Below are 25403 nucleotides of genomic sequence, written 5' to 3' on the forward strand. Positions count from 1 at the left end.
TGAGGACACACAGTGGGCTTCAGCTGTGACAGAACCCATTGCTCTGGTTTGATGTCTGATGTCGTGACCCCACCTCCCTAACATCCTGTAAGCAGAAGATCTTAAACTACACTTCCTGCATTACTCCATATCCTCAGTATTGTTTGTGTTTATTTTTGGTCAACCATTGAGAACTTAAATCAAAACAGCAGCGAGAAGAGCCAGCTTCCCTGATGTTTCATCCCGATTGTGTTATTTTAACAGCACAAGGACAGAATATATCAGAGAAGTTGAATGGGTCGACTGAAAATTGGGTATAAAACACCAATTCAATTTGACATTCATCTGTCCTGTACAAAAACATTGAGACATTGAGGACTCTCAGTAAAAGAAAGAGTCGACATTAAAACAGTTCATGTTGCTGGATGATCTTTGAGACAAATAGATAGTTACTCTAATAAATCTGTCAAGCACTGCAATTTGAATGTCTTCATGCACTTTGCTTTTAAATTTATGCATTTGAGGTAAACATACTGAAAATTTCTGATTTTCTTAGGAAACTCAAACTCATGTTTTTGGCTATGTAAAGTGCTTTACCAGTTTAGCTACAGAGCATGAATAACACCTTTGTGGTTTCCAGTCTCTATGTTGCCGTCTGTGTATTGCTTAAGTTGACACAATAACTTCCCACTATGGTTTAAGATCCGAATGGTTTACTTTGCAGTGGCACAACAGTTAGTTGGACAACACCAAAATAATTTATTTCACATGATTATGCAAGAACTCTCTCAGCTTCCAAAAGACTCAGCAGTGAGACACAAGAAAAACACTGCTATTAATAGACACGGAGGACACCATTATTTACAAACCCAGAGCGGAGAAGTCCAAGTTTCACAGAACGTCATTAGAGATATCAGCCAAAATTCAAAATCTGTGATGCAATCACTATCAAGCCATTGACACAATGACAGTCTGTGCCAAAAGCTCCAGGTTTGGGCAGATGCTCAAGTATCTCATTAATTCACATCCCCAAACTCGATCAACAAAAACTAAAGTGTTGCTAATGAAGAAAATTTATCATTTCAAAACACATATCTTTAAATTATTTGAAAGCACAACTTCACCAACATGGGCAAATCCTTTCATTAGTTGTACCTCAGAAGTGCTTAATGCAATTTTTCTCAAACTGGGGGACATTTTATGAAATACATTAATTTATCATAAATTCTGCGTAATAAAATCTCCGAAAAATATGGCCGCCAACCAACAGCACTACATTGTATCATTTACAGGTTTCCCACACCTTTCAAGGACCTTTCAGGTCAAATACCCTCAAATTCAAGGACTTAATGTGGGAAAACATTTCAAGTCAGCACAAAGTTACACCGTGTTAACTTGTAAGACACAATGTTACAGTTTTTATGTGGCAAACATAACTACACAGTAAAGAAAATGCAGCCTGAAGTTAAAACAACTCGGTTTTGCAAGTTTAGCCTATTTTAATTTAATTGAACCTACTATTTTAAGTTTTGACCTGTGATAAGTAGACATACAATGGACATTGGACAACACCATAAGTTGGCTATGCGCATGCTCAAAGTCTTCTTCTCCGTGTATAGTGTATATCTGTGGCAGAATTACAGCGCCCCATACTGGTCCGGCATATATACTACACCGCTTTCAGTCGCTTTCAGTGGTTTCGTGTTTACAGATAATTTTTTTAGAGCAAGGAAAAAAAATGATCGGATAGGGAATGCACCGGCTTCGTGTGGATATAGCCTAAATGGATATACATAAGCTATATATTTGATGACTTCCTGCCGAACTGCGCGATCCGATCGGCGTATGAAATCAAATTACTACTATAGCGGCGCTAGAGTGACTGGGGAGCAGACTGCTGTGGCGCCACAAGAACCCGCAGGCGAGTGACAACAAAGTAGTGCGAGAGCGATTACAGTTATCACATGGAGAAATCTGCTTTGAATCGCTCTCGCGGTACTTTGACATCACCAAGAGGTCTGCTTAGCGCCAAATGAACTCGAACCTGCAGTGTAGCTGCTCACGCGACACTGTAAACAAACAGTCCTTGACCGTGGAGAAGTGAACGAGAGTTATCCGGAGAGTTAACAACGCACATGTGAGTAAAAAACATTTAAATCATCAGTCCAGTTTAATACTTTATCTCGAGGTAAGGTTTCAAGTGCAATAAAATAAGCCCGTTTATGTCCTGATGGTTTTAAGCCTCTTTCAGCTTGTGCTTCACAGTGTTAAACTTCCCTTCTCTGTGTTCATTTATATATCTACGTTCAAGATATGATCTTATATATCTTAAACTTCTAGTCTAGGAAATTCATGTCTGCGTTGATGTTCAGTTCAGACTTGCAAATTAAAGAGATAATTTTCTTCACTTGGTTTTGGTGTCTAGGCTACATGATGGTCTTGTAATAATAATTAAGTAAAAGACTATTTTCACTTTTAGACAATGCTTGTATTATATGCAAAAAATAAGCTTTTTATATCAATGAATATGCAAATTTAATTATTAGAATTTGCTGTATTAGAGTTAATTCATGGTCATCTTAAATGTGTATTAATTAAAAACATTTACACCATTAAATTACACATGGTAATGTTATCAATAGTTATGCATGTGTTAGCCACGGATTGAAGATTGTAAACAGTTTATTTAATTTTAATTAACAGTTGAGTAAGTTTTGGCCCCGAGTTAGATGTTGATTAACACTAAACCAGTCTAAAAATCAGTCCAGTTTCCCCAGCTGTAAACCCATTGGCTGTTAAACTCTTTTTTTTTCTTATAATAAACTGACATGTTGATAACACATTCAGTTTATGTGTGGATGAGTACACTTTCAGAATGCTCGGTTACATGAAGATCCATACTGTATGCATCTGTGAGTGTGGTGGTGCGTTGCGCTGGGACGAGTTAGCATAAGAATGAGAGGGGAAAAATCAGAGTATACTCACTACAAAAATCTAGACTACACCACTGCGTGAGAGCACAATTCCAAAAAAGCGCTGATGTGAGTGGGGTTATTCACTTAAAAAGCGCACATTAAATAACACAAGTGCAACAGCTGATTTCCATAATGACCAAAGCAATCTACTAAAAGCAGGGCAAATCTTGAGTTTTGCACCACGGACATCGCCGTGGAAAATGTGGGGTGTGTAATCCCAGCTAACAAAGCCATAGTACACTGAAAAGAACTGGAGGACAAAAAAATGAAGGTATACAAGTTGTTTTGAAACTTCTGGCATTGTGTGACTTCTCCTTGTGACTCCTATTTTATTTACTGCAGCAAATAAAAAATAACATGGCTTAGCAAACAATATTTTAAAATAATATGTAAAATGTATTTTTTAGCAATAATTGCAACTATTTCAAGTGCAAAGTAATTTAATGCTTTTATTTGTGTTAAAAATTGTGCAAATACCAGTCATAACACGAGCACAAACATTAGTAAATCACGTTGGTGAATCATTTATATAAACTCACAAAAATTTTGCATCTGAAAGGGAAACTAATAGAAATGCATATGAAATAGTCTGTCGCAAAAATAACTAGACCACACCTTTTCAGCGCTAATTATCCACTGCATGTCTTTAGTAAATACCGACAGCCATTATTTACCGCAAATATGATTGCGCTGGTGCAAGCTGTTAGTAAATCTTAACCTGAATTAGTTGACTTTACAAGAAAATTGAGTGGAAACGCGTTGCACTAATCATTTTAGTTTTTACGCAGGGTGAAACTAAACAAGTTAAGTTGTATTAAAATAGAATCCTTAGTGGGTGTAGCGTCAAATCAAGTTGGCATAAGTAGTCTTCAATAAAAAGCATTAGTTCACTTTATGAATTTTATTCAGGATATGTTATATAGAATTACTATAAAGTTAAATAAAAAATATTACATTTTACAAAAAAAATGTATAGTTTAGTAAACTTAATTTTTTAAGTTGATTTAATTTGTTATATAAATCAGTCCTTCTAGAAAAACGTGGAGTTTTTTTGTGATTATTGCGAGCCAAAATCCTTGATCTTGCGGCACATTTTCTTAAAAAATGCGATGGAATATGCGCAATATTTATGCAATTTTATGCTATGAGATTGCGCGAACTTGCAAAAATTGCGGGAACTTGCAAAAACTGTTTGCAGCTTCTCAGTGATGTTCACGTCACATAATCACGTCACTTCATAAGAAACGCTTGTGTGAAGTAAAGTAAATGCAATTTTTTTTTACTTTCTGCTAAGATGTATGTGATTTTTGCTACGAAAAGGCGCAGATTACGAAATCATGCAAGTCCTGAATATTTTGCGCACAGAAATCTGGAATTTATGCGACTTTGGCCGATTATGTGTTGAATCATGCGATCGCATAATCGCGTTTTTCTGGAGGGACTGAATAATATAAGAGAGCTTTAACATTTGACATTTTATTAACAAATATTTTTCTTATCAGTTCTTATTCTGTAAAAAGCATAAAAATCGAAATATTCAGGCACAAAGGATTATGGGTATTCCTCACAACATGTACTGATTTTACTTGAATGTTTTTAATGAATTTCGTATGCTTAAAAGTTTAAGAGTTAAAGCAGTTTTCACAGTGATAGCACTTGACAAACCAGCACATGACATTTTTCCACACAACAGTAAGCGAGAAAAGACGTAAACGTATAAAGGTGAAAGGATAGAGGCAATTTTCTTTGTATTTCAAATTTAGTTTTTAAGTACCTTAAATGAACTTTTACAAGAACTTATTCTTTTGAGTTTAAAGTCAATATGAACTGCAGACTTGTTGAATAATACAATGAAGGTTACTGAAGTTTTCATAAAAAGTGTTAAGATTGAAATGCATAAAGATGTTCCTGCGGGCGATCTTGACCTTCAATGCATAAATAAAAGTGTCCTTATTTATCCTCAACACATTTTACTGCAAACATTTTCGGATCCGACTCAATCTGGTATGAAACGTCTTTTATACACTACGCAATCAATTCAAGATGGATCAAAAAAGTCTTGCCGTATAACTCAGAGATGCAAAACCTTCTGTAAATGCATCTGACATGTTTTTATGTAAATTAGATACATTTTATGTAAATGATGTAAAAAAATTTACCAGACTCGTAATGGATTCTGCCAACAAACCGGTATTTCTAAATGGCCTGAGGATGGGATTAAGCCAATTTCAAGCTAATGTATTTGATGAAAGTATATTACGTGTCAAGAGCATTCGGTTAATATCATTATCTCAATTTTGACGTAGGTCTTTTGAATCTGAGCTCCTTAATTGTGTTCTGATTTCAAATTTAGTTCACTTGTAAATGCATCATATTACAGAGGTAAAATTGGTTGTAAATATTTACTTTAATGCTACTCTTTATCATCTGTTCTGAAAGCTGCAATGATCCTTAACTGCACTTTACTTTTGTATTGTTGCAAACTACATCTTGTTCATGTGAAAAGACTTGTGTTGTTCTGTGTCTCGAAATAATCATGTTGTGTTGTTTGGACTGCAGGCGGTCTGCATCACTTCAATCCCCAGTGGCCCGTAACAAAAGAGCAACAATAAATGAGGCTACATGGGTCAGTGAATAGCACAGACAGTCCGAATTCAGTCAAATCAATCTGAAGTAGAAGCCCTTTATAAAACATCCTAAGGCAATAACAGAACAAGGGAATGTTTTGCCCTTTTTAGGATTTAAGTTTACTATGTATCAGTATGCATGCTGTTAGTCAATAGCTTAAGTGCAACAGTATATCTACATAATTATCCTACTTACCAGAGGGGGCGCTATCACAGTCTTGAACATTACACTTGCGTGAGTTCTTCGGTCGGGGTTCATGATCACAATCCAGATGTTCATTTTCGTCCTCCGTTTCGGCTTTACTGTTGACACATTTCACCAGTCGTCTTTGAATACCTCCTCCACAGGACACTGAACACTGCCAACACACAACAGTTCACATCAACACACAGTACAGTTTTTCCAATAAACCCGGCTTAAATTTCCACTTCTGCTCTATAGGAATCCGGAACGGTTTAAATCCGACTTCCTCTTTATTACTTCACCAAGACTACACATGCCACATTTCTGAACACCAAATAGGTGTTGATGATCTGTAAACGTGTGCTAATAAGTGTCAAAATTGTGATTAATTTCAACACATGGTCTCACGCATTTCAAACCAATGATACAAAACTAACAAGCCAAGCAGCCTGTTTTGCAGCTGTTATTGCCTTAGTGTTCACCTGATGGGAAAAACTATTATAAACGGCAACATACTTTGACTGGCAGCTCAATGCTGTCATTGGTTACTGTCAGTGCTTTAAGTAGCCCAAAAGAAGTGCCGGTACTCTGTTTTTCTTTTCTTTTTTTTGCTTCTATATTGAAGGGGTTTTATATTCAGCAGTCAACAGACGACCTTGTAAAAAATATTAAATCCTTATATAAGGTTGTGGATTTGCTTGAGCTAGAAATAGCTATTGAACATACATAAAGTGTGCAAAAGGTAGATATATAAGTACAATTTTCAGCATGGCCAAATGCTAAAACTAGTTGTTCAGATTGAAAGAGCTTAAAAACAAAAACTTTAAAATGACACCAAGACCATGTCTATGGGTTCAAGAATAACAAAATACTGGAAATTTAAAACTAGAAAGTCGTCACTTTATTTTTTCCCATGGTTTTCCATTTTGCGGGTGGTAAAACTACTGTGCACGTCGTTCAAATTCATTGAATTTTCGTTGGGCAGTGTCCCAAACCAAAAAGGGCACTAAGGGGGATGGTACTATTAGTATGGTTTTAAAAAGTATTATAAATATGATGTGTTATATTACTAGCATCAACTTCGACAAGTGATTATAATGGGAAATATAATAACAAGAATTAAAGTGTGACAAAAAATATTCAATATGATTTACCTGCTGGCTTGATGGATCTTTGAATCCATGTTTGTAATGTTGAACTGCCTTTAGAAGCAGCCTCCCTTTCCGTTCTCTGTCTTTATTTTGTGAAGGCATTTGTCTTTTTTGTATTTTTTGCCTACAAAGTGTGCCAACAACAGCAAATTTAGTGTTTATATTAACTTAGATCTGATCGGGAACAATAAATCCATTAGACAAGCGATAATAGTAAGAATGTGGATATTTTGTTGTTGTTTGCTTGCTAAGTTGTTAGCACTTTTACATTTTACAAATACATAAACAAACTTCCAAATGAGTAATTCTGCGGTTTACCTGCTTATATAATGTAATAAATCTACGTGTTAATGCAACGAACATCTGAAACTGTCGTCCAGGCAGAGAGTGCACAGAGATATGCTGAGGAGCGGGTGGGATGACACGAAGTGGATTAGCGGATCAGTGGATCTTTAGCGATCTTTAGGATCTTTTTATAGATCACAACCTTTGCGTGCGAAATTACGGAGGATAAAATACGGGAGATTTAAAGGAAAATACTAATACGGGAGGACGGCGGGAAAGAAGGGTAAAATACGGGACTTTTTCCCGCCAAAACGGGATACTTGACGGGTATGGTGAGTCACACCTCTCCACACCACGTTGAGGCTGACTGACAGCAAAGGCGACGCATGCGCTTTTAACTTGTAAACTCAAGGGTGTATGGGTAATGTAGTCTCTGCTCTAGGTGGGACGAATTAGGAAGTGTACATTGTGAAGATCGCTCTGAAAAGCGGAAGCGCAGCCAAAGGATTAAAACCTCTGATTTAAACAGAGGTGCAAATGAGCGTTCCGGTACGCTAAAAGCACGTTCTGGGCTCAGGGAGAGGTGGTGGTACGCTCAAGAGCTATTTTTAGAAGTGGCGGTACTGAGTACCGGCGCGTTCCGGCCCACTTAAAGCACTGGTTACTGTGTAGTAATTATGTTTTTTGGTCTATTGTTAACTATTTTTAACAAGCAACAGCCAACATTTTTCCTTTGCCCGAGTGCCTCTCACCTAAATTATTAGATTTTGATGGCTTACGTTTCTTCCTCGCTACAGAAAACCACCACAGGTTTATCAATGCCAACAAAAGTATTATTTTCTTTTTGTTTGTTAGTTGATCACAAAGTACAAAGTAGATTAGGAAACTAGGATCCATGTGTATTCAAAGTGCCGCAATTATTGTTTATAATGCGTGGAATCGTGCGCTTTGATTGGTTGAGTGAATTTTTTGCATTCCACTCAATGCTGTCATTGGTGATGTGTAGTAATTATGTTTTTTTATGTTTCTACAAAAACTAAACAGCAAAACCATGGTAAATCTGTGGTAATCAAAAAATTAACCATGGTTTTACTACAAATAAATTCAAAGTGTGCACATAAAAAAAAAAAAATCAGCGGGTGCTCAATCAAAAATGAATATAAATTTAATGGGACAGTTCACCCAAAAAATTTAAAATCTGTCATGATTTTTTCGTCTTCATGTTGTTCTAAATCTGTATAAATGTCTTTTTTCTTGTGAACACAAAAGAAGACATTTTAATAAATGATGGTAAGCACACAGCTTCAAGGACTTCCATAGTAGAAAAACAAATATTATGAAAGTATTGTAATGAACAATGATGAAGAAGATATTTTGATAAATGATGGTAGGCATACAGTTGACGGTACACAGTGAATTCCATCATATTTATTTTCTAACTATGATGACAAAATGTTTATTTTTTGGTGAACTATCCCTTTAAATGCAAAAGAAATGCCACATTGCTATTTATGCTACCCAAATTACACAGTTTCGACCAACAAAGAGTCAACATATTAGAAAAGTAGTTTTTTGGTAGATAGGGTGACCAGATGAGATTGGCTGAAATTCAGGACGGAGGAGCAGACGTTATGGGGTGGGTGTTCATCAAATAATAGTTTAATTAATTAATTTATTTAATAATAAGATAATTTCAAACTGAACCAATCACATTATTATAAGTACATATGCATACATTTTTTTTATATATAATACGTATAGAAGTATTATACTTCATACAATAATAGTTAGATCATCCAATAAAGTTTACTTTATTTTATTATTAAATAAAATATAATGAATTTTATATCATATTTTATTAATATAAGTACATATGCATATACATTTATATAATACGTATAGAAGTATTTTTAACACAGTGCTTCGACCAATCTGAATCCTTCATGCGACTGACTGTCACTGCCTGCACTTTCAACTGTCCTCGCGGCTGCTGCAACTTTCGCTCTCTTAATCTAATCTATAAAACAAAAAGGCGACAAAAAGGTCCTATTGTCTTTGTGCATATAGAGGAATTAGATAAATTAATAGAAAAACAATACGACGTCAGCATATTTCGCGGAGGTTTTAACTGTTGCCAGCACTTCCGTGCCTTATCAGTGCATATCTTAATGCGCGCCTATACAGTATAGCCTATATAAATCAAGCGTGCCGCACAAGCCCTGAAAAGTGAAGCCAAAACGTCTCGATCACCCCCAGTGACTGGTCCCAGTATAGGTCATAAAGCACGCCTCCCCATGTTATTCATTGGGACTTGAGACCAACTAAACAATTTAATTACACTTCAAACATCTGTTTTCTGTCATTGACTGTTTTTATCACTCTGATGTAAATTCAACTGTTTGTTTTTAATATAACTTTATTTTTAGTTAATTAATGATATAAAAACAGGGGTGTCACGTCATGATTGACAGCTGTGATATTGTGTGATATGCGCATTCTGCGAGGGCAGGGTCTTGATTTCGCGCTTTACTTCCTGCTCACTACTGCGCAGGACTGGTCCCGAAATCACTACTGCGCAGACTCAAGACCCAAGATGTCAGCGCCTTATCTGGACACTGGCGGCTTCACTTTTCACCAATGGAAGAGAGCGAACGGGCGTTGTCCATCTTTTTTTACAGTCTATGATATATAAAAACAAACAAGATGCTGCAGCCAATGAGCAGCCGGCGGGGCTGGCTGCAGGATGACTCAACCTCCTCGCTTATGTTTTATCAGACTTTGCTTTAGAATAATTCGAATAAAGACAATAAGGGACAATAAGATCGGGATTCGGATTAAGATTTAGCTTCAGTATAATTTTCGGGACAATTATATCAGGATTCGGGATTAGGGAAAGCACCTTAGATTTCTGGACTGTCCCGAATTTTTCGGGAATTCTGGTCACCCTATTGGTAGATTCGTTTTTTTTTTTTTGGTTGAGCAAATGCTGAAGGTTTTCTGGATGTGCGCACATTACTTTGAATTACTTTCAATCGTTATAGGCAAATATACCTGAACAATTTTTTAGCCATAAAATCACGAGAATCAAATTTCATATTCTGAAGGTTTTTAAATGGCCTGTGAGAACCATACATTTACATACTATAGTAAAGCTAGTTTCATCTTACAGGTACCATATGAAAGCTGAACCTTTTTGAAGTCTCACAATCTAAAAAAAACAAATTAATTTTCTCAGTAATGCATATTTAAATGGATATCATTAAATGCAAACTGCTTTAAAATGAGGTTAAACTACAGTAACAATTGCAGATTTAATATCGAAACATGAATTGAGGTAGAGAGGCTGGTTTAGTCACTGTATGTGCAGTACATTACAGTACCTTACAAGATAAAAGGTCACCTTCATAGCTCAATGAGCAGATTGAGGTCAGATGGACACGGTCCTTCACTGACTCCATTATGTTTTATTTCCTGCATTCAACTAGAAATTCTGTACCCATTGTCACTAATGCATCTGTCTTTTCACCTACTGTTAAAGATTGAAGAATTTTCTATAATTTTCTTCCACTTTTGTTACCATTATTGTTGTTTTTCAGTGTTGGGTGGCTCAACAATGTATTACAGTTTTACTAATACTGAACCAAAACAATAAAAACCTTAATTATAATCCTATAAGAAATTATGTCATGATTGTATTTCATGGTGTTATTTAGGGTGGTGAATCTTCACTGGTCTCACGATTTGGTTACGTTATGTCAATGATTCGATTCAATCCGATATCTTGATGCATTACGGTGTCACATTCTCGTCTGTCTTGTCAAAGCCCTTCATTAAAACTGCTCCAGAGGTGCATGCTTCATTGATAAGGCCGGTATCACTTCAATTGTGTGCTTTACATCCTAAAAAACTTTAAACAGTTGTCCAGTTCCAAAAATGGTTCTTGAAGGGACACTCCACCTTTTTGGAAAATATGTTCATTTTCCAGCTCCCCTAGAGTTTAACATTTGATTTTGGAATCCATTCAACCGATCTCCGGATCTGGCGTTACCACTTTTAGCATAGCTTAGCATAATTCATTGAATCTGATTAGACCATTAGCATCGCGCTAAAAAATAAAAACCAACGAGTTTCGATATTTTTCCTGTTTAAAACCTTAGTCTTCTGTAGTTACATCGTGTACTAAGAAAAATTAAAAATTCAGATTTTCTAGGCTGATATATAGATAAGAACTATACTCTTATTCTGGCGTAATAATCAAGGACTTTGCTGCCGTAACATGGCTGCAGGAGGCGCAATGATATTATGCAGCGCCTGAAAATAGTCCCCTTGGTAACTTTCATAAGCAGAAGACTATTTTCAGGCGCTGCATAATATCATTGTGCCTGCTACAGCCATGTTACGACAGCAAAGTTATTGATTATTACGGCGGTTTGAGAGTATAGTTCCTAACCATATCGGCCTTTTTTTAAGTGGAGAAGAATCACTTTTAAGACCATTATTTCTTACCATTTTATAGATTGTAATACTCTCTTAAAAAGAAAATTTTGAGCCATACTGCCTGACAAAGAGCATTTTTTGAATCTTTACATTTAGTAATTTATGCACAAAGATGCAATAGATTTTAATCTGGTGCACAGTCACATAATTTCTCATTAAACAGACAAAAATACAATTATTGATGTCAACATATGCTCACCTGACCCCAAGATCCAGTCACCCATTGTGTGCACGGATGCATGTTACAACCCTGGAGGTAGCTGGGCTGCCGGTCATCACATTTTCCAGTTTCAGGGCAGGTCACCAACCTTTGCTGTTCTCCACCTCCACACATCTCTGAACACTGCAAGCATTTACAACACATCAGATAGGCAGACACAAAGAGCTGAAAAGACATGAAGAGTGGAAAACATCTCACCTGTCCCCAAGAAGAGGTGTACCAGTCTAAACAGGTCTGGTTGTTACAGGTCAATCTGACAGGAGGTCTGGGGGTCGTGGCCTGACAATGGAACGGCCTTAACGACCTCAGATCTCGCATGTCATAACACTGTATCTCTCGCATCTTAACTCCTCCGCCACAGTTCTTCGAGCACTATCAAAAAAATGTGTGGCTTTGGATAAAAGCATCTGCTAAATGTACAACTTAGGAAATCACTACGCTTTTAAATAGTGCATGCAGACTTACTTTGCTCCATTCGCCAATCTTCCATGAGGCGCAGGGTCTAAGGTAGCATCGGCGTGCTGGCACTGGTCTGGTGGCCAAGTCGCAGTCTGTTTCATTCCCAGTGCTGCATGACACCGACCTCCAGATGGCACCAAGCCCACAACTTGTTGAACACTAGAATACGAAGCCATTTGTGGAAACTAAACATAATGTGGTTCTTACTTTATCAGCTGTTTCTGCTCAAAGTGATTCAAGTAGGATATATTCCAGAATCAACATAAACCAATACAGTTTTAAGGATTGCGATAAGGACGTTCCCCCAAAATATGGTAAGGGCAAGAATAGGGATAGATGCAACATGGCTTCAATAACATTCCCATAAACTGCTCATTTCCTGCTTCAATTGTAGTGTAGTGGGGTTAAAAGTCTAGTAGGGTTGCACCAATAGCCTAGTAAACTGCTTTACCTCTCTCTCACCCTATATGATTTTTTTACCCTCTTCACAGTCCTATCCAAAAATCTTGGATAAATCTGTAACCAGACTGCATGTGCATGCATTCATTTCCTTTCGTGATTTAAGGGCAGATACCAGTGTCATGTGGTTCTCTCGTGACCATTTTTGGTGCAGAATAAGAAAAAAAATTAATTACTCTCCCTCTGACAGTTTAAGTTATGCTTGTGTTGAAATCTGAAGCTCAGCACAATTAGAGGACTGTGAGGGTGATGGCACACTGCTGTTTCAGCCCACGCTGGCTTCATATCTAGAAAATGTGAGGAATGCACAATTGACTACTTACTGCACTCCAGTTGCCTTGTCTCCAGTTTGCAGGGGAGGATGAAGATGGCACCAGCCGGCTAGAAGAAGAAGAATCGCTGCTAGTACCCTGAGATGGCGGTTCTATAGTAGTATAGAGCATTGGGTTCACCCCAGCAGGGGTTAGAAATGGGGCTATTTTAATCTCATTGTTATCAATCTCTGTCCATCGAGGTAAGGGGACTGGAGTTCCCCACGGCTGTGTCCTGGGACCCTGAGCTCCAGGTGCGGTGGTCCTGATTGGTGCAGTGGCTCTGAAATTCCAACTCTGTTCTGTGTTCGTTTTAAAAGCAGCGTCTGGAATTTCAGTTGCAGTTAAGCGCGAGGGCTCCGAATCGCTTTCCACATCTGTAGGAGGTAGAGCAGTTGTTCCAGCTGCTGAGGTCATACTACTGTAAAGTTTGGCTGAGTTGGAGGAAATTGGAGAAGCAGTGAAGTCTTGAGAAAGGCTATCCAAGGTCATGAAAACTTGTTCACTACCCTTATCGTTTGTTGGTGATTCAGTGAAACCTTCATATTCTGCAAAGCCATAAGTGGAAGCACTGTTTAGTAGCTCAGGTGGGTTTGAAGTTGGAGACGTCGTGGTATCCCATTGTGACGGAGTTAAGGGATAATCAAAATGTCTGTTCTCATAGGTATCAAACCGAAACACATCTAATGGAGGTTTAGATGTTTGACTGTTTTGAAAGCTTTCCCAGTCACTTTCACCACTTGGAACATCTTCATCAATCTCCTCTTCATCAAGCGTTGTGGTTTTGTCTTTTTGGTTTTCTCTTTTACCATCACTGTTATTTGAATTCCCATCAGAAATTTCAAGTGGACCAGGTGTCAAAAAATCTTTTGGCATAGTTTCATATGAGAATGCATGGTTGTCCTGAGGTTGATGGAAGGTTTCTAGAGTTGGTGGAGGGTTTTTGGTAGTACTGACGTCCTGAGTTATGCCAAGATCAAAGCCTGATTCTTTCCAATTGTTAAATAACCTCGTACCTGCAGAGGATGGTTCAGTTGTTGTAATGACAGGAAGGAAATAGTCCTCAGCAAATGGATCATAATTATTTTCATCTAGCAAGTCATCCTTCAAATTTTGGGTCCCATGACCTTCAGTATTACTGCTGGTAATGCTGCCAGAGGGAACCTCTGTGATGGTCCTGTGATCATCCGCAGTGGTGGATGATGATGAGGTAGTGGTTATAGGAACATCTGTTCCTCTCAAATAAACATCTCCATGTTTTACTCCTGAGTTATCAAACGCATCGTTTCCATCTTTATCAAGGTCGTAAGACAGATCCTCATGGAATCTGATGAAATTATAGTCGTAATAAAAATCATCAACATGTTTGTTTTCTACATGGCTATAACGTGAGAAATCTTCTTCTACAATATTATTGAGGTCATCATTGCCGTGGTGCTGATTCCTAGTTGAACCAATGCCAGATTTGGGCATGTGGTTGTCATGAGGTATTGTATTTATCTCATTTAATACTTCTCTGCCGGATGCTCCACTTCCCACTTCATTACCAAAGGTGGAGTTTGTGGGGCAGTCCTGAATAAAGCATGCCGTAGTTAAATTAGGCTTGGCTTTTGGATCACAGCCTGCACCGGTATTCCAGCTGCACTCCACATGACGTGACCGGACACCGGCTCCACAGCTCACCGAGCACTGCGGAGGAAATGAAAGAGAAGACAAATAAAAATACTGTAATAAGGGATTTTCAGAGAGAGTGGAAGTTCATGCTGCCAGACATTGTTGATTATTAAAAACTGTCTAAAACACATTTAGTGTAAGGGGCTGTTTATACCTGGTATTAAAATGCATTTTGGTCGATCGGATCACAAGTGGACTAGAGAGACATATTCACATTTACACCTGGTATTTTAATCTGTGTCTTTGTCTACTTACTAAGGGGGTGGTCTGTGGACGAGCCCCTCTGCTTTCGTTTAAACGTGAAATGACGCCTAAATTGACGGGAACTAATATTATATGAGAGTCCGGTTGTGTTGTTAGTAAACATGCTGCACAGTGTTTTGTACATGTATATGTAAGGGCTTTCTCTGATATTTCAGAGCAATTGATGAAATAAGCTCCCGCAACCTTTACGTGCTCGCAAAATGAAACAAATGAAAGGGATGGAGACCAGCCGCTTCAGTTTAATCAATGAAAGCCTAAAGATCACGCTGAACATCGTAGTAGTAGACTAGTAGTTATGTCCAATAGTAAAACATTGTGCTCGGTGCATCACATTAGATCAATAGGCGGAGAGTAGGCAGTCTTTTGTGGCTGCTCAAAAACATTCGACCAAATGCACGTCTACACCACAAAAGTAATCCAGTCAAATTTGTTTTCGACTACCTCCGGGTGTGGTCGAAAGTGGATGAGCTCAAAATGTTTTACATCTCGTTTACACCTGTCTTTAGAATCATTCGCTTGTGATCCAATCGTTCAAAACGCTTTCTCCGCCATTTACGAGTCATCTCGTCAATTAAGAGAAAACATTTGCATGAAAAACATATTCCTGATGATTTTTTATGTTAATCTGTAATACTGTGATTATCCATTAGATGGCGCACTTACTCAATTTATAAAAAGCTTTTTTTACTATTTTTAAACTCTGTGTATGTTTTAATAATCGTTCTGAATCGGATCTCTAACAAAATACTTAAATTACTTAAAATTACAAAAATGCAATTATTTCAGCTTTTTGCTAAAACATTTTTATTTTTTAAGAATAATACCCATATTTAAGAGTTTATAACCAGAGAAAAAATATAGATAGGATGAAACGTAGCTTCTCTATGCGCTTCGAAAGGGAGGGGTGTGAGTCGTTGGTTGCAATTCACAATCTTACTGCTAGATGGGAGGACTGAGTCGTTGGTTGCAATTCACAATTTTACTGCTAGATGGGAGGACTGAATCATTGGTTGCAATTCACAATCTTACTGCTAGATGGGAGGACTGAGTCGTTGGTTGCAATTCACAATCTTACTGCTAAATGGGAGGACTGAATCGTTGGTTGCAATTCACAATCTTACTGCTAGAAAGGTGGACTAAGTCGTTGGTTGCAATTCACAACCTTACTGCTAGATGGGAGGACTTAGTCGTTGGTTGCAATTCACAATCTTACTGCTAGATGGGAGGACTGAGTCGTTAGTTGCAATCACAATCTTACTGCTAGATGGGAGGACTGAATCGTTGGTTGCAATTCACAATTTTACTGCTAGATTGGAGGACTGAGTCGTTGGTTGCAATTCACAATCTTACTGCTAGATGGGAGGACTGAGTCGTTGGTTGCAATTCACAATCTTACTGCTAGATGGGAGGACTGAGTCGTTGGTTGCAATTCACAATCTTACTGCTAGATGGGAGGACTGAGTCGTTGGTTGCAATTCACAATCTTACTGCTAGATGGGAGGACTGAGTCGTTGGTTGCAATTCACAATCTTACTGCTAGATGGGAGGACTGAGTCGTTGGTTGCAATTCACAATCTTACTGCTAGATGGGAGGACTGAGTCGTTGGTTGCAATTCACAATCGTACTGCTAGATGGGAGGATTGAGTCGTTGGTTGCAATTCACAATCTTACTGCTAGATGGGAGGACTGAGTCGTTAGTTGCAATTCACAATCTTACTGCTAGATGGGAGGACTGAGTCGTTGGTTGCAATTCACAATCTTACTGCTAGATGGGAGGACTGAGTAGTTGATTGTAATTCACAATCGTACACACTACACAGTGGATCTATAACACTATCCAAAAACTATGTTGACCCTTACCATAGGGAAATCAGAATAAATATTGGATTTATTTAGTACAAAACAGTCTCATGAACAGACATGTCATGGTTTGCCTATCCCTGACATACACTGACCTCTGACCAGTTTCCAGTCATCCAGTCTGCAGGGCAAAGCACACGTGTGTTGCAAGTGACAATTGCTTCAGGCTTGGGCAAGTTTTGACATTCCGACGGCTGCAGTGCTTTCTGCTCATCCAGCCCAACCCTTTGAATACACAGCACTGTCCTCTTACTGATGCCCATGTCACCGCAACTAGATGAGCACTTCTGCCAATCCCCAACCCACCACCTGAACACAAAACAATATTACTGCAATATACTGTAGAAGCCCCTGATGAGTGACTAAAGAAGGGTTTAGTGGATTGGTACGGCCCACTCAGCAACTCACATGGCTGGACACGGTTCCTTATTACAACTACTTTGCTTGTCATCTGGCCTAGACGATGGATCGCAGTAATGTTCCTCAACAATTCCAGATGTTCTCTCCACACAGTGCACAACTTGTCTCCGTACACCTGAAAAACATGGCAAATTGACAAGCATTGGTTTACAAAATAGGCATGGGCCCATTTGCCAAAGAACAAACACTTAACATCTGGCAATCATACGAGTGCAGGGATGTCTGGCATATGAACACAGAAACTGAGGACGTGGTATAGACTGATCATCTGCAAATAACTGAATAAAGTGATTGAGATCGCTGGCATCATTAGTTCAGCTTAGCACAGAATTACAATAGTTGAAGACTACTGAAAATTTACCTGTGACAATAAATCTTCTTACCATTTTCATTAAGGTGGTAGAGTCAGAACAAAACAAATGAAGAGTTTGGTTCCAAAACGCGATAAACGCCATTTAAAAAAAAGAGTTACTGCCAAAATCAGTATCAGGCAATATTGGTATAGAAAATATGTTTTAACTGAATTAGTCAAAATGGAGCCAAACTCTACAAATATTGACTGTCAAATTCTAGAAATGTGTTTTCATCAAGTGCAAGGTATAGAAATGCACCAATATGAAAAATTTCCACTGATACTGATAGCTGATTATTTAGAGTGATATCTGCTGATACAGAAGCCAATTTTGGTGGTTATATTAACTTGCAATTAACTGTTTTCCCACCAGTGGGGGCTGGTCACTAGGGGGCACCGCCCCCCAAAGTAAGCCAGAGAAGAAAGCTACTTCAACATGTTACAAAAAGTTAAATATATAATGCAAATTAATACAAATACAATCGTTTAGTGGTACTATTTCACTGTTAGTCATGTTATCATTCATTTAAAAAAATTAAAAATCAAAACTGAGTTCGTTGTGTGTGTGTCATGTTTGTGTGTCTGGGGCCCACCCCTAATGAGTGTCTATGTAGGTTAGGAAAAAGGGTAAAAACATGTGACCTGAGGCTGAGCTCTAATTGGCTGGTTTCAGATCCGCCCTGGGGCGCAGGACTGTGCGCCCCAAACCCTCCTACTTATGTTGTAAGCGAATCAGAATAGTTTTTTATGTCTTTGACCTCATGTGATTGGATTATTTTCAGAGTCTCATAACCGCTGCAGATTGCCATGTAATTGATACAGTAGATACAGTACTGATCAGTGAAAGCAAGTGAAATACCTTGAAATAAAAGAAAATATGATTTTATGCTAACAAAATAACCCTTTACAAGACATTCAGTTGAAGAATAAATAAAGGATTAAGGAGCTTGGACCAGATTGAGCAGCAGGAAATGATCATGGTTGAGTTTATCTATCTGAGGTAAAAACACAAAATCTAGTGACAAGAGTCTGCATTTATCTGCCTTCATGCGTTTATTACACAAGGTAGTTTCAGATGTTTAATTCAATTAAGAGTTTTACACGCCTGTTGCTATTTAAATCGTATTTTGTGATTTGATTTGTTCATATTTGCCTGTTCAGAACAAAGTTCGTGTGTTTTATCGCCTCAGCTGTCTGTCACTGCGAGAAAAAATAATTCATTAATCTGCTTCATGTGATGTTAAACATGTAAAGTGATGCACAGCCTCTATTCATATGTTCTTTTCACAAATAAATAAACACATTTGAACTTGAATGCTCGTCTTGTAAGTTCATGATTAGAAATGAACAGGTGAAGGAAAACAATTACTATCATTAAACATGAAATGACGGATACTTGACTGTCGGTATTTTCAAATGAAATAGTCTAACGCAAACTCTGGTGTGTGTGTGTGTGTGTGTGTGTGTGTGTGTGTGTGTGTGTGTGTGTGTGTATGAGAGAATGATTACCATGATTAGTTCATTACTGATATAAACCTACATTATACTCAGATCCGACATTCATAGTAAATTTATTTCATGCTTTAGTTGACTTCAAGAGTAACATTTTCAGCATTTTAGCTAAGCAGTAATGATATTTATCACCTGATAAACGGCAATTTACAGACCTGCATTACCACGGTAAAAGTTTAATATCAAGTTTGTATGCGCCCCCCAAATTTTTTTTAGCACCAGCCGCCACTGTTCCCCACCATTGACGAGTTAACTTGTCAATTAAGAGAAAATGCTTCCCTTCCAATGACGAGAATTTTCAGTCTTTCCGCAACTTATAAAACCCGGAAGTATCGTCCTAGGGCAAACCGCTGTATGTCCATGTAAGTTTTGAAGATCGCTCTGAATCTGATCTCTTTCAAAAGTCCTTCATAAAAATGCAATTATCTCAGATTTTTGCTCAAAATTTTGAGTTTTTGAAGAAACCTACCCATATTTGAGAGGTGATAAAAGAGAGCTAATGAAGGTAGGATAATCAATTTTTTTTTTTGAAAGCAGAGGGTCTGTTCTTTTATTTGACATATTGTATGGTTATATATTTTAAGAACATCTTCTGGAAGGCATTAAACTTTTGTGAAAATCATGAAATATGGTGGTGCTGGCTGGCAGCTTTTTAAAGAAAAAAATTCTGAAGATTACATTTTCTGAATGTTATTCATTCATATAATGACCATTAATATTGAACATTAAACTAGTGATTTTTTTACATTTTCTATACACAGAGCTAAAATTCATTGAATTTTCCTGTTCTCTATATAGATATCGGCAATGACTATCACCGGTTTTAAATATCGACGGATAGCCAATAGTGTGAAAATTGCTTTTATCGACTGATACAGATTATTTGCCGATGCATCTCTAGCAAAGTTTTTTTTTTCAGATAAATTACAATTAATGATCATTACTGTGTGTTGTGAGTTTGTAAATGGACATTAAATAGACAAAAATAAAAAAGCTGAAATAAATTTGACTGTTTCTTATTAGAAATGTGTATCGCCAACAATTTCCCGATACGATATGTATCCCGATACAAGGCCACGTTACTATGCGCATCACAATACAAGACTATTTTGAATTACATTTTTGTTCAGAATTTAGTAGCATCATTATTATTATTATTATCTGATGGACAAGGAAAGTGAAAGTATACCCGGCTACCTTTAACTCTACGTACTCCGCGAGTCACATGCGTCCTTTCCATATGGATCACGGATCAACAGCGATTCGTCACGCTACTTTCAAAAGTGCATCCAAATCGATACTGAAGGTGCTGTATCGATGCGCACATCGTCAGGCGTCCATGACGATGTATCGACGCATCGATATTTTGAACACAGCACTATAGTACATACATACATACAACTCAATGAGTTTTCATTTTGGAGGCTTTTTAAACCCAGTTCTCCAGGCGTTTTCACTTTATTCCCTCAAATCTGGTGCTCTCTAACACTTAACACTCTCTCTGCTGTAATTACACCAAAATATAAAAAAAAACATATGCTAAGTCGCATTGTTTCACATGTTCTGGTACAGGGGTTTGATAGATTTGAGTGAGACTAACGCTGCGCGGGGCACTGGGAACATTCACACTCGGACAGCAGCAAATGAGCCCAGTGTAAAAACGCCCTAAAATGGAGAATCAGAACAGCAGTAGACTGACGGCGTCTGATGTCTCCCACCTTTGTTATTTTTTGAGCTCTTGGACTAAAGGGAAGAGAGAAAGCCCTTCTGCGCTCTCAGCACAGCTAACGCCACATCCTCAGGATGCTTTTGACCTTTATTCATCTGTCCTGAGAATCACAGACTGTTCAAGTCTCCAACAGAGAGATGAAAGCACAGAGGCATCACAGTCCTCTCAGGTGTTTCAGCAGTCTTATCAGATAAAGGCTCAAACAGATGGCGTAAAAGGCCCCGGGGCCCGAATGTCAGTCGGCACTGATTACTGTGAAGATACACATGGAGATAAGGTGGCAAGTCCCACAACTACAATCTGCAACTGTTCTCTGAAAGCATTACACTCTATGTTTACATTTACTTTTTAAAACGCATTACTTTTGCCACGTTTATGCCTTTTATTTACACTACGCCACCGTTTTCGACCCTCATAATAATAGATAATGTCTGTTTTATATTTATGTTTGAGTATTGTTAGGTTTGAATGTTGTTGTAATGTTGTTTATGTTTTGTTTAAATTTAGTTAGCTTACGAAAGACAGACTGTAATTTTAAACGCCATATAGGGCGTTGTAAAGGCCAATATGAAGGGAGAAGTGTAATGGGTCAGACATTATTTTCGAGTTTAATTTAAGTTTTGTTTAAATTAATTTCGTTTCATATAATTTGTCTCTTAATTTTTATTGAGGTTTTGTTGATAAGTTTTGTGAATATAAATGAATAAAAACAATAAAATCAACGTCATTCATATTTAATGCTCGTTTAGCCGATTGTGCTTTTTGCTATTTCTGTGTTGCTAGCGGAGAACGTGCACGCACCTCGCACACTTTTAAAAATTAACGTCATATTAATTTTTTAATACTTTAGCCGGCCACGCTTTTTTGTCTGAGAACGTGTGTGAGGGAACATAAACACACACTGAACAGTGACAGGTAAGGGAAGAGAGGTTATTTGGTGTTTTTCTGAAGAATACAGTCAGTTCGTACGAACATTTTTCAAATGGACTATAAATTTAACAGCGTGAAATGGCTGAAGAGCAACTCCCTACATTAAAGCAATAAGCATTTCTGTAGGCTAAAGCTATACTTCACCTCTTATTATGTTTGATTGAAGTTTGCATTTGCTGAAATTTATTTTTGCTTCAAGTTCGCTACTGTTTACTACTGTTCACTTTTAAATCATAACATTAACCTATTAATCATATTAATATATTGTAGGGGGGAGCTAGAACAATATAAAACTTTCCCAAACACATTTTTATAGGTTCAAAAATAGTGTCTGTTGGATCCAGGTATGAATTTTTGTCAAAATTGTCTTGTCTACAACTCCAATCCCAGGAAGTAAACTGTTGCCCACAATCCGTGTGTTTGTTGTAGTCCAAGAAAAGAGATTTATGTTGAAGACGATAACTCGCGTCATTGTTTACTTTGTGGGGTTTGTACCTTTTGCATATCGTTAACACATCATACTAATACAGACTTACACAACCAAACAAAATTTAAAAACGTAAATCGGGCAATAGCTGCTCTTTAAAGGATTTTATTCGAAATTTGGCATTTACATCACCTGTTTCTTATGCAATACTTCAAAATGCGCATATTATCAGTGTGATTGAAACCCAGCTAAAGTTATTTTGTTATGCAGTTTCCATGTTAATTTTACAAAGCCTTTATGGCTGGTCATTGTGGTCTTTCTGTATGGTAAAGGTCATAGGATAGGGACGTGATGAAGCAGGGAAAGATACGTAATAATCCAAAACACCAAATCAGGGAGGAAATGTGGGAACTCATGCTTTTTTGCACAAGTGAAGAGTTTCGTTGCAAAACGAGATAAATCCATTTTTTAACATTTTTGTCAAAACATGTTTATTATTATGTTATCATGTTTTTATTTTGTTTTATGGTGCTGTATTTTTTAAGTTATGAAGGTTTAAAACAAACCAACTGCAGTTGCATTGAAATTAATTGGAATACACAACCAAAAAACGAGATTTCTGAACAATTAAAAAAAACGGTGGTTATCTCGTTTTGCAACGAAACTCTTCAAGTATCCCGTTAGGTCCGTCTACACTGCATTGCAAACCCAAGAGTTTTCAAACAGCTTGTAAAGTATGTCATCAAGGGTCATTAACTCTGGAGTAGTGTGCACAACAGGCACAACCGTAGTAAAAGTTATGCATTTTTAAACGAAATCAGCTATGATTTCCTGAAACGCTGTAAAATGTATTTAGCTCACTAGGTTTTGAACCAAGCCATTCTGTGTGGTTTTATTCATAAGTCACAGAAGTGGATTATACCGTCACAACCACATTGATATAAACGTAGACACAATAAATGAGAAAAAATGTACATTGTAATGCACTGTAAGTCGCTTAAGCGTCTGCCAAATGCATAAATGTAAATGTAATGCAAATGTACATGTTTCAATGTAATCTGCGAATGCATTTCAGCTCAATTCAACTATGTCATTTGCAGAGGCTACATTCAGCAAAGTGCATCTGTATTTTGGGAGGAGGCAATTTAGTACAGAGGAATCTTATCTTTTTCCCAAAGGCATGGAAATGCAGGCCAAGATAGCGCTATAATCATGCGTTTTTTCTTCAATTGCACAAGGCGAGCATTACACACTAGACTGCTGTGTCTGCACATATACACACTGCATTTCTTTGTAATATAGGACATTTCTGATTTGAGCATTCATACATGTCTGAACCAAACAATATTTGATGATGAATCTGGAGAAACACAAGACTTTAATTCTGCTGTCATGATATAGAATAATTGATTTACCTGCTGTGCCAGAGCAATTAAATGATGCTATTCTTCTGAACACGACAGTAAATTAAAGATGAGCGGCGGTTAATTGCATCTAAAAATAATCATGTGACACACGCCAACACTGCAGGACTGCTGCTACTGGAAGTCTTAAGAGATTTTACTGAGAGATCACACCAGATGCAGTGTCTAATGTCAATAAATGCAAGACTAAATAACGTGATGGAAAAAACACAGCAATATTAATAACAAAAAAATTGTGATATAAGAAAACCTATTTATATTTGAGCATTTAGCATTAATACACAAATAAATCAAATAGGAGACTTATTACTTTTAAATGGAAGACTAAATTGTAAGGTGTTTTTAATGATAATAGTTTGAAAATGTTTGCAGATTTAATATTTTTAGTTCATCATCTCAGTGACTAAATCTCTAAATGATTCAAAATGGGGATGTTCATATTTACGGGTTAAAAGTTAATGGAAGATAAGAGTTTATGACCAATTAATATTATCAATTAAAAGAAAAAAAGGTGCGTGTCGACACAGGCATACAGACATTTCGCCGAAAATTTTTCTAATTTTAATGGACCCCAACACTTAACACTTAACTCAACACTTAACAGTTTTGTTAAACGGAGTTTTAAAGGACTCTAAACAAACCAAATGAGGCATAAGTGTCTTATCTAGTGAAACGATTGTCATTTTTGACAAGAAAAATAAAAAATATGCACTTTTAAACCACAACTTCTCTTCTTCCTCCGGTCCTGTCATAAGCCAGTGCGACCTCACACAATACGTCATCACGTCAAGAGATCACGGATGACAAAGGGAAACTCCACCCCAGTGTTTACAAGTGTGGAGAAAGAGGACCGTTCTGACATTGTTGTATGTCGAATGATAATGTCTTTGTGTCAGTTTTTTTATTTAAAATGGTCGACAAATGTGCGTTTCATATATGTAACAAGAAGTTGTGGTTTAAAAGTGCATATTTTTTATTTTTCTTGTCCCTCATGCCTCCTTTGGGATTGTTTAGAGTCCTTTGAAAGTCCATTAAAATGAGAAAAATCCTGGAATGTTTTCCTCAAAAAACATAATTTCTTCTCGACTGAAGACATCAAATTTTGGATGACATGGCGGTGAGTAAATTATCTGGATTTTTTTTAAGAAAATTGACTAATCCTTAATTTGTAAAGAACGCAATTTACTGCTGTCTGATGACGTGCATGTGTGCAAGATGTTGTGCGTGTGTGCGCAAGATGACGCCCGTGTCCGTCCGTGTCTGTCTCACGCGCGTCCGGACAGATCTTCGCTGAACACCTCTGTCCTACACCCTGACCATAAACATCTCTCTTTTTGCACAAACAGAAAAAGAAGACACAAAAGCAAAACTTTTTGAAATTTCTTGTGTTTTAGAAATGGCCACTGTAGATGAAAAAGAGACAATCTGCCCTCTTTAGATATTAATCCTCTGGACTGATCGCGTGTGCTTTGATAACGTAATTTATTGCTTTACTGCAGACACAGGTCCATATCATACTCATACATAATAAATTGTATAAAAAGAGACACAGGAAATAACATATTAGCCTATAGGACATACAGGCAATTACATCAATGCTTTCTTAACATAGAAGTGAATCAATAACAGCTTTTTAAAGGCCAATGTTGACACTAGAGCTTCT

The 25403-nt window shown here is 37.4% G+C and overlaps 1 protein-coding gene across 1 annotated transcript in view; it reads right to left on the bottom strand.

Annotated features, from left to right (window-relative positions):
- The window catches only part of adamts7 (a disintegrin-like and metallopeptidase (reprolysin type) with thrombospondin type 1 motif, 7), a 79558-nt gene that overhangs the window by 12428 nt on the left and 41727 nt on the right, over window positions 1-25403 (bottom strand). Inside the window, exons 17-23 of the mRNA XM_055214899.2 lie at window positions 17355-17481; window positions 17042-17255; window positions 13160-14836; window positions 12384-12536; window positions 12117-12290; window positions 11898-12041; window positions 5778-5940 (exon numbers count right to left, since the gene is read on the bottom strand). Of these exons, the coding sequence (XP_055070874.2) occupies window positions 5778-5940; window positions 11898-12041; window positions 12117-12290; window positions 12384-12536; window positions 13160-14836; window positions 17042-17255; window positions 17355-17481 (2652 nt within the window). The remainder of the gene's footprint in view (window positions 1-5777; window positions 5941-11897; window positions 12042-12116; window positions 12291-12383; window positions 12537-13159; window positions 14837-17041; window positions 17256-17354; window positions 17482-25403) is intronic.

The sequence above is a fragment of the Misgurnus anguillicaudatus genome, chromosome 21 (assembly GCF_027580225.2).
Source record: "Misgurnus anguillicaudatus chromosome 21, ASM2758022v2, whole genome shotgun sequence".
Classification (NCBI taxonomy): Eukaryota; Metazoa; Chordata; class Actinopteri; order Cypriniformes; family Cobitidae; genus Misgurnus; species Misgurnus anguillicaudatus.